At 29.2% G+C, this 10,227-nt stretch overlaps 1 protein-coding gene across 1 annotated transcript; it reads left to right on the top strand.

Moving 5' to 3' along the window:
- The first annotated feature begins 571 nt into the window (after positions 1-571).
- LOC131636042 (serine/threonine-protein kinase BSK5-like) lies at positions 572-4,345 on the top strand. The gene is made up of 10 exons (XM_058906688.1): positions 572-809; positions 933-1,156; positions 1,268-1,403; positions 2,141-2,274; positions 2,364-2,469; positions 2,591-2,676; positions 2,856-3,044; positions 3,310-3,474; positions 3,658-3,771; positions 3,851-4,345. Exons 1-10 carry the CDS (start codon positions 728-730, stop codon positions 4,091-4,093), a joined length of 1,479 nt encoding a protein of 492 aa, XP_058762671.1. The 5' UTR covers positions 572-727; the 3' UTR covers positions 4,094-4,345.
- The last annotated feature ends 5,882 nt before the right edge of the window (positions 4,346-10,227 follow it).

The following is a 10,227-nucleotide window of genomic DNA, read 5'->3' as shown; positions in this document are numbered from 1 at the left end:
TTTATCAATAAAACCTTAGGACATTTTATTTTATTTTATGTTTTAGGAGAATGTTTACCTATTAATTCAGAGCTCGTGAACTGAAGTTATAAACCTCAGCCAAACATTACCATTCACTGTTGAAACTCTTTTACTACTAAAGTCCAATTGCTTGTCTTATGATACAAGAGCAAGTGAGATCAACATGTGAGTGTTTAGGGCCACACTAAATGAGACTTGTTAGATCCACTCAAACACTAACCATGTATATAAATGAATATAGTGTCCTAATTTTGCAAATCTTTTAAAAGACTTTTCCTCACTACTGTCTACTATACCTCTCATGACTCATTTACATATAGTTTTATCATAATGCCATATAAATGTTGAACCATATTTATTCATTCTAAGAAACCAATAACTTTTAGAAAGTAAAGTTAATTTCAATTTGTAGTTAAAATTTATAGTTTTTGACTATTCATTTCACTTTATAAACAACTCATTATGAAAAAAAGATTTGTTCCTTAATATAAACTCATTTCAAATGATTAGATACCTTTTATTCTTTTTCTAAACATAATTTTACTTTTAAAAAAAACACTCACCCTTTTTCTTTTCTTTGAAAAGTAAGGTAAACTAGTGCATAGCTTAGAGAAAAATGATGAATAGAAGTGGTAACTGACACACAATTCATTGTAGCTGCAACAAAAAAAACTCACTTTTTCCCTTTCTCTTCACATTTTCACCCATGGGAGTTCGTTGCTCTAAACACTCTCTATGCTGCTGGTCTTCAAAAACCAAATCAAATCATCAAAAGCTCTCTGATAATGGTGAAAACTCAGAAAAGAACCTTTTTTTTCTTACTTCATTCAGTAGAAAAAACAGCGACCCTTTTTTTGTAATGTGATAAAGTTTTGGTTTTTAACACAAATTCGTTTCTGGGTCATGTGCAGATGATGATGGGAGCAAGAAGCTGAAGGATCCTTCGGTTGGTTTCACTGAGTTTAGTTTGGATCAACTTAGAGTGGCTACTGATGGATTTTCATCAGACAACATTGTTTCTGAACATGGTGAGAAAGCTCCTAATGTTGTTTATAGAGGTTGTCTTGAAGAGGATAGGTTGGTTGCTGTGAAGCGGTTCAACAAATCTGCTTGGCCTGATTCTCGACAATTCCTAGTTCGTTTCTTTGCTTCTGGTTCTGATTATGTTTTTTTTTTTGGGTTTGTTTTTTGATTTGATTTAATGTTGTTGTTGTTTTTGTGTGTGTTTTGTGGGAGTGTTTTTTAGGAGGAAGCACGAGCTGTTGGGGAGTTGAGGAGTGAAAGATTAGCTAACTTGATTGGTTGTTGCTGTGATGGAGATGAGAGATTGCTTGTTGCTGAGTTTATGCCGAATGAAACTCTCTCTAAACATCTTTTTCATTGTAAGTTTTTCTTTTGTTTTGTTTATCACACTTTAGGAAATTTTCTAATTTTGAATCTGAAGATTCTAATTTGAAGCTAAAATTTAGAGGTTTTGTCTCTACCATTGATTTTTAGCCTCTATTTTTGGAGCAAAACTTTTGGGAGAGGTATATGTTTGGTTAATTTTTTTTTTCTGGGTGTAGAAATGATTTTGGAATGTTTTTCCAGGTGTTTGGTTCTTCTTAAGTAGAATTGATTCTACCTTTAGAATTGATTCTACTTTAAACGTGATTTTTGCATTAAATTTACTTTTTAACACACTTTTGTATAAAATTATCCAAATATAAATCACTTTATTCAACTCACTTTTAACTAGAATCAATTTCACACCGTAAATTCCCTCAAAATCAATTTGACTTTTGGAATAGCCCAAAGTGACTTTAAAGGTGTAGACTTGATTTTGACTTGTTTGGTTTGATTTTGCCTCTAGAATTAATTCTACTTGAAGCTAAGATTTGCAGCTTTAGAGTTTAATTGAGATTTTAACACCAATTTATTGTTCAACTCAGTTATTGTATGAAAGTATCTAAACATTGATTACTTAAGTTTCAACTCACTTTTAGTCCAAATCAATTTTTGTAAACACACGCTTAATTCTATGTTTACAAGTATAAATTTTAATAATTTGTTCCATCAATTCCACTCCCATTTTGCTTCAAACCATTGATTCTATGATTTGTATGAACTGTCTCGGCAGGGGAGGCTCAACCGATGAAATGGGCAATGAGGTTGAGAGTGGCTTTGTATTTAGCACAAGCCTTGGAATATTGCAATAGCAGAGGAAGGGCACTGTACCATGATCTTAATGCTTATAGAATTTTGTTTGATCAGGTACTTATGCTTTTGTAACCGAGTTTTTCGATTCATTTCATTATTTTATAAACTATATCTCTTACTTACATAGTGTCAATCGTTGGCAGGAAGGAAACCCTAAACTTTCTTGTTTTGGACTCATGAAAAATAGTAGAGATGGCAGAAGCTATAGTACAAACTTAGCCTTCACTCCTCCAGAGTACTTGAGGACAGGTAGTTAATGGCTTAAGCCCTATTTGGACAAACAATTTAACTAAGTGCTCATCAATTAAGTGCTTATGTATAAGCTTTTTTGGATAAACAATTTAACTAACACCTGTTTGAAATTTGGCAGGAAGAATCACCCCTGAGAGTGTGATCTACAGTTTTGGCACCTTATTGCTCGATCTTTTAAGTGGAAAGCATATCCCACCGAGTCATGTACGCTCCCTCAATCCCATTTCTTGTCTTCATTTTGATAATAGGTTGTATTTTTCGCCTAAGCTATATGGTAAACTGTACTTGTTCTCGAGTAACATCCTTTGACGGCTCGGTTTAAAATGATCACAGTATTGTTTTAACTTGTAAGTAAATATTGGCCATATTTCCTTTACGTGCAGGCGCTTGACCTTATACGAGGCAAAAATTTTCAAATGCTGATGGACTCAGGTTTGGAAGGTCATTTTTCAAATGATGATGGAACTGAGATAGTGAGATTATCTTCGCGTTGTTTACAATATGAACCTCGCGAGAGACCAAATGCCAAGTCGCTTGTTACTGCTCTGACCCCCCTTCAGAAAGAAACTTCTGTATGCTCTTCCTTTTCTTTCCATAGATCAAAATTTATATTGGTCCTGTTTAGAACAACACCTTAATTAAGCTTATAAGTGTTTATGTAGAAGCTATTTAATGACTGTTTTCGTATAGGCTATTAGTTGTTCTCATGTTATCGTGCAAGAGTTTATGGACACGACATAACTCGTTTCCATAACCTCTTCCAAATAATATTACAAGTACTTATGTCAGTATAGAAATTGATTTCACATTAAGCTTACAATTGGTTATGTGTAACAGGTTCTGTCATATGTTTTACTCGGCCTACCGGATAGGAGTCTATCATCAAAAGAAACAGTTTCATTAACGCCTTTTGGCGAAGCTTGTTCAAGAAGAGATCTTACTGCAATACATGAAATTTTGGAAAAGGTCGGGTACAAGGACGATGAACATGTTGCGAACGAGGTAATTCATTGCTTGTAGGTTTCTTAGTTAGTAAAATAATCTAATGTGTTGGTGTTGGACATTGGATACGTCTTCAACCTACAGTGTCGGTCAGTGCTACGTAGTTTTTATGAGACCGTTCTTTTATAGTACTTAGCAAAGCTCGGCATAGCATAACCGTGTATAACTTTGATCGTATCGTAGCTGTCCTTTCAAATGTGGACAAATCAAATACAAGATACACTAAACTTCAAGAAGCGCGGCGATTCCGCATTTATCGCAAAAGACTTCTCGACAGCCATTGACTACTATACACAAGTAAGTCAGCTAATAATAAGCAACTATGCTCACTTATTTTTGTTAGCAAGAATTCATTCAAGGTCCCTTTCTTGTGCAGTTCATCGACGGGGGAACCATGGTATCACCGACCGTGTATGCAAGGCGCTGCCTATGCTACATGATGAACGACATGGCGCAAGAAGCACTTGGAGACGCAATGCAAGCTCAATCGATATCTCCGACTTGGCCTACTGCATTCTATCTTCAAGCAGTTGCACTGTCTAGCCTTGGCATGGACAATGATGCACAAGAAAGTCTCAAAGATGGCACAACACTGGAAACTAGAAACCATAGAAATTGAAACTGTATAGTATTTATCTTTTTTCTCTCTCCCTTATTTACCAACCAAATTTTTTTAAGCATGGTTATGAAAAAATATATGTAATGAAACTTTTCTTTGGACTCCTGATTGTGATGCTATGGCCCCCCCTCTGAATTTTCTTTTGAATTTTTGGTCTTATAGTGTGAATCTCAAATGTTTAAGTTTGTTATAAAGATGTGATGTTTCTCTAGTCAGGCTTGTACATTTTTAACTAAACATAAGTTGACCATTTTCCTAAACTACATTATTTTTGGAAGGTGATGCCAGAAATTTCTTTTGCCAAAGCTTTTGACATGTGACTCGATTTTGCAGCAAAGACTATGTAATGTAAGCAATAGAAAAATGAAAAATGGACGCTCATTTTTATCTCATTTTGTCGCTAATTCACATTTTCCAATAACATGGACTAGGATGATTTGGATTGAGAATTTTGAATTTTTTTTACAGAAACATGCGTCTCCATTCTTATTACCATTCTACCCTACTTTCTACATTAAATATCAAACTAAGGAAAAACACTAAGAAAAACACTTTAAGAAAATTTGAAAATATCTTTTAGATTTTGAAAATATATTTTCAAACGCATCATTTCCATATTAAAACATGTTTTAAGTGAGTCTTATCATATATATTTTTCAAATTTTAGTTTTGAGATGCATCTCCGGATCTACCTCACACACCTCCATGCATTCTTCATTCTCATTTTGACAAAAATTAATCTGAAGATGCATCTCTGTATTCACATTAGATAGAATTCGGAGATGCATTTTCTATTTTCCACCAGACCGTAAATTTTTACTCTGTTTTAGAGATACAGTGATTTAATTGACGTGCATTATAGTTATACTATCATATTCAATTTTATATAAATTAAATAATATGAAAATGACATAAAAATCTATAGTACAATGAAGTTAAAAGAAAGTACAAACGATAATAGTGCTCCTAATACAAATACTCTACACTAATCCATATGTCGGACTCGGACCCTCTTGTCATCTATTGCCTCTTGTATTGCAAGGCCTATCGCCTCAGAGCCATCAGGAAAGAGTCCTCTATCTATACCCGTCTGTCAAAGTTCAATGATACAATGACATCTAGGGAACACACCATAACACGATCTCCCCTAGCATACTCCTCCTCTAATATCTCCTAATGAGCTTACCTAGGTGGATCTCCTAGAGCTTTCAGTGTCATATAAGAACGTGACACCTTGAAATACCACTGGAAATAGTCGTATGCACCACTCTAGTCGCTTGCAGCTATGGTACTTTGTGTCTTATCTAGTACCAGATGATTAAGGAAATCGTCATGCATGACACCTATATCTTTGTGTGACATAGCAGGGGGAGCAGAATTAAAGGGGTCTACGAGGAAAAGTTGTATGTAGCCAAAATGTCACATGACGCGCTCTTGTAGATGCATATGCACCAGATTAGACCCTCAAGCCAACCATCAAGAGTGGAAGCCTATTTCGTCTAAGGGACGTGTCTCACAGTAATATACGTATGCCTAGAAGTGTATATCCTTTGTAAGTCGGAAGACATGACTAGTCAGATATGTGTAGAAAGTGTCGGAGGATTCAAGCCTGAAAATGGTACATATGAATCATTTGTAATGTAATAACACAAGTGCTATGATAATTACACACAAGCATTAAAAGATGCAAAAATATCACAGTCAACAGTGTACAACTGCTTGTCATCTGTCTGGTCTTCCACAACTAACTTGGAGTAAGGTAGAGCAAACAAGCGCCCTCTCAGTTGTACTTTTTGACCAAAATATATATATATATATATATATATATATATATATAGCAGGAAGATTTTTAAAATAAGAGATAAGATGATTATATGCTAACTATTAAATTTAATATTTGATCTTGATGAACATTTATTGTCAATGTTTGCATGTGACTTCATCAAGACCATTTATCAAATTCAATGGTTATCCTTTAATTATTTTATCTCTTATTTTAAAAATCCTCCTACTTGTTTTATATATATAACAAGTAGGAGGATTTTTAAAATAAGAGATAAAATAATTAAAGGATAACCATTGAATTTGATAAATGGTCTTGATGAAGTCACATGCAAACATTGACAATAAATGTTCATCAAGATCAAATATTAAATTTAATAGTTAGCATATAATCATCTTATCTCTTATTTTAAAAATCCTCCTACTTGTTATATATATATATATATATATATATATATATATATATATATATATATATATATATATATATATATATATATATATATATATATATATATATATATATATATATATATATATATATATAGGGGACGACTCAAGTGAGAACACTTGGTTATTATGAGAAATGAGAACAATGAATCACGACCATTAAATTTTGATTTTGTTGATTTTAATGGACTGGATTGATTTCTCTTTCTATGTTGATTTAAAATAAATACTAAGGATAATAGAAAGAGAAACCAATCCAGTCCATTAAAATCAACAAAATCAAAATTTAATGGTCGTGATTCATTGTTCTCATTTCTCATAATAACCAAGTGTTCTCACTTGAGTCGTCCCCATATATATATATATATATATATATATATATATATATATATATATATATATATATATATATATATATATATATATATATATATATATATATATATATATATATATATATATATATATATATATATATATATATATATATATATATATATATATATATATGAGACATATCAAATAAGAACTTTGGCTATTATGAGAACCGAAAACTTTTAATAATAACCATACGATTTAAAATCAATGCTTAGATTTGCATTGGTGTGATATGTATTTAAACCATAATCTATGTATTAATTATTGTTTCTTAAAATTTGAGTGAAATCTAAGGCATTGATTTTAAATCGTATGGTTATTATTAAAAGTTCTCAGTTCTCATAATAGCAAAAGTTCTCATTTGATATATATATATATATATATATATATATATATATATATATATATATATATATATATATATATATATATATGGTGAATTCTTATCTATCCAACTCAAAAAGTTGGGTAACCTTCAATGTAAAATGCTTTGATTATACTATTTAATAAATAATTAAATATATTAAAATTAAATGGTATCATGTGATTGGTTGAAGGTACACTACTCAATATTAAGAATTGTTTTTAACAAAGATATATAAGATTCATATAGTATGAATTTACATTAACAAAAATATCATACGAATATAAAATTAATATATTATACATTTACATTTATTCATCTTTCTTATAAATATTTAATACATAATAAAATAAATTAAATATATAATTATCCATTTGTTTTTTTTATAAGAAAAAGTTGTGATTTCTATACATCGTATTATCTTACATTTTTTATTAAAACAAATATTATATCAACTTTTAGTATAAATGTTACCATTTTAGAGGACTCATTCACCATAGAATCTCCACATTATTTTTTAAATCTTTTCCCTTTGAGTTTGATTTTTTAACTATATTTTATTATAAATAATAATATGTAATAATGGTAATAAAGTAATTTACTATTACAATCATATTTATTTTATTAAATCTATGGGTTAATCTATCAGTATAACACAATTAAATTCAAATCTTTTTATATATAACTGGTAAACATTCATTTAAAAAATTTCTCAACTTTTTAGTCATTTTTTGTGTATCATAACAATCGTAAAAAAATTATTTAGTTTGTATTAAATAAAATGAGATCTTTTTGTATCATATATTTTTGATTCTATTAATCAGTATACATTTTTATTTAATACTAATTATAAAATTACTATTGTCAAATTTAATACAACATTAACGTCAAAATTAATAATATATTTCCTTAAATAAGTGCATTATTTATTTTTAATCTATATTGATTTATTTTTATGATTTGCATTCCATTTTCTACCATTTAAATTAAAAAGATAAAATTGATTTCATCATCATTACTGCCTTAAACGTTTTTTTATATGACGGGGCAAATAATTATGACTTTTACAACAAAAATGGTTAGTCAAAAAAAGTTTATTTCTTCTATTACCATAGCAAAAACTTTAATAAGTTATATGAATTTGAAATTAAATTATCTTATAATTTTTTTAAGTAAATAATAAATGAGAAAAAATATTTTACTAAATAAATAACTAATATGCTGCTTTAATATTAAAATTAATTATTAAAATTATTTATTATTCAATCCGTTTTATATTATTTGTAGTAATTGAGCTTCTCATACGGACTAAGAAAATGTGATAAAAAGAAGAAAGAGAACTTCTTTTTGTTATATTACCCTTATTTTATTTATTATTCTTTTGATTTTTATAAAATTCATTAATATTTAAATATTGTCATAATTCATAGAATGCCGAAAAAATACATTAAAAAATGGTTTGTTTGTTTTACGTGATAAAAATTAGAGGGAAATCATTATAAATATTTTTCCTCCTAATAATTAAAATTTTCCATCAAATTCCCATTAAATTGATAATGGACAATTTCCCATAAAAATAATTGTTAAATTAGATTATGGTCTGTTTGTTTTACGTGATAAAAATTAGAGGGAAATCATTATAAATATTTTTCCTCCTAATAATTATAATTTTCCATAAAATTTTATTTTATAAATTTCCCATTAAATTGATAATGGACAATTTCCCATAAAAATAATTGTTAAATTAGATTAATTGGAACATAATAAAATAAATATTAATTTTTTGCTTTTATACCAATTATAAAAAAATCCTCTCTGTTTGTAACGTGTCGCGTGCCCATTTCCTCTAATTCTCTGCCTTTTTCTCTCTACTATTTAACAATAAAAACATAAGTAAAATACCCTCAACTCACATAAACCAATCAAAACATAAAACCAATCAAAACATAAGTTAAATACCCTTTACCCACATAAATCCATTATATAATTTTAATGTTACAATTACATGGCTTGATGCGGATGAAAAAATTAAAATAAGACAACAAAATCAAATGAAACAAAAACGAAAAAATTTAGGTACGTCTTCTTAATTTCTCCTTGATAGTGTTTTTGTGATGGTGTTGTGGTGAGGTTTCCTGCAACACCAACATGGTGAATGGTTGAGCGGATTTGGATTGGTTGATGGAGGATTTTGGTAGAGGTTTGTTATGAGAATTGTAGATGACTTCAAGGAAGTGAATGTATGGTTTTATAGCATGAGGAATGAGGGAATTTGGGCAGCTTTTTTGGCTCAATAAATTCCAAACGTGAGAATCAAAACAGAATGAACGATTTCCAATGGTCCAACCACTTCTTATTTCACGTGGAAAAATAAAAACAAAGTATCATTGATAAGAGATTGTTGAGATTTCCAATAGTGAAACTAATAATAACAATTTGATAAGAGATTGTTGGGATTTTCAATAGTGAAACTAATAATAACAACTTCACGTGTTTCAATCAATTTTTATTATATAAATAATTAAGTAAATTTAATCAAATAAAATTAAATAAATAAATAAAGAAGTAATAAAATTTACTATAAATAGAATGGAAAGAAAATGTTAGAATGTATAAGGGAGTGACACTTGTCAAACTTGTCAAAATACTCATTTTGCTTTATTATATTTAATGATATATATATATATATATATATATATATATATATATATATATATATATATATATATATATATATATATATATATATATATATATATATATATATGTATATATATATATATATATATATATATATATAGATATAGATATATATATAGATAGATATAGATATATAGACTTAAAGGTTAACTTTGATAGGAGTCAATTAGTTGCAATAATTATTTTCCTCATATAGCTGGAATAAGTAGCTATCACAAAAGGTAATTTCTCATCCAACCCTTATTCTATAGGGATCACCTCTGAAAATCAGAAATGCTCCTAGGTGAATTTGGAGTTGCATCTCCAAATGCATAAAATATCACTTTTTGCCAAAATTTAGTTCGAAGATGCATCTTTGAATTTATCCCTAAGAAAAATTCAGAGATGCCTCTCTGAAGTCATCCTTTGTTCTTAAAAAATCAAACAACTCCCACGTTTCTTAAGGTAATTGGTTCGGAGA

This window comes from Vicia villosa, unplaced genomic scaffold (assembly GCF_029867415.1).
Source record: "Vicia villosa cultivar HV-30 ecotype Madison, WI unplaced genomic scaffold, Vvil1.0 ctg.001617F_1_1, whole genome shotgun sequence".
In the NCBI taxonomy this organism is placed as follows: domain Eukaryota; kingdom Viridiplantae; phylum Streptophyta; class Magnoliopsida; order Fabales; family Fabaceae; genus Vicia; species Vicia villosa.
Note: the sequence above shows the minus strand (reverse complement) of the source record. Positions and strands in the feature narration are given on the sequence as shown.

Coding starts and splice junctions, on each gene's coding strand:
- LOC131636042 (XM_058906688.1), top strand. CDS start 728: ATGGGAGTTCGTTGCTCTAAACACTCTCTATGCTGCTGGTCTTCAAAA. Junction 1,157..1,267: donor CTGATTCTCGACAATTCCTA/GTTCGTTTCTTT, acceptor AGTGTTTTTTAG/GAGGAAGCACGAGCTGTTGG. Junction 3,045..3,309: donor CCCTTCAGAAAGAAACTTCT/GTATGCTCTTCC, acceptor TATGTGTAACAG/GTTCTGTCATATGTTTTACT.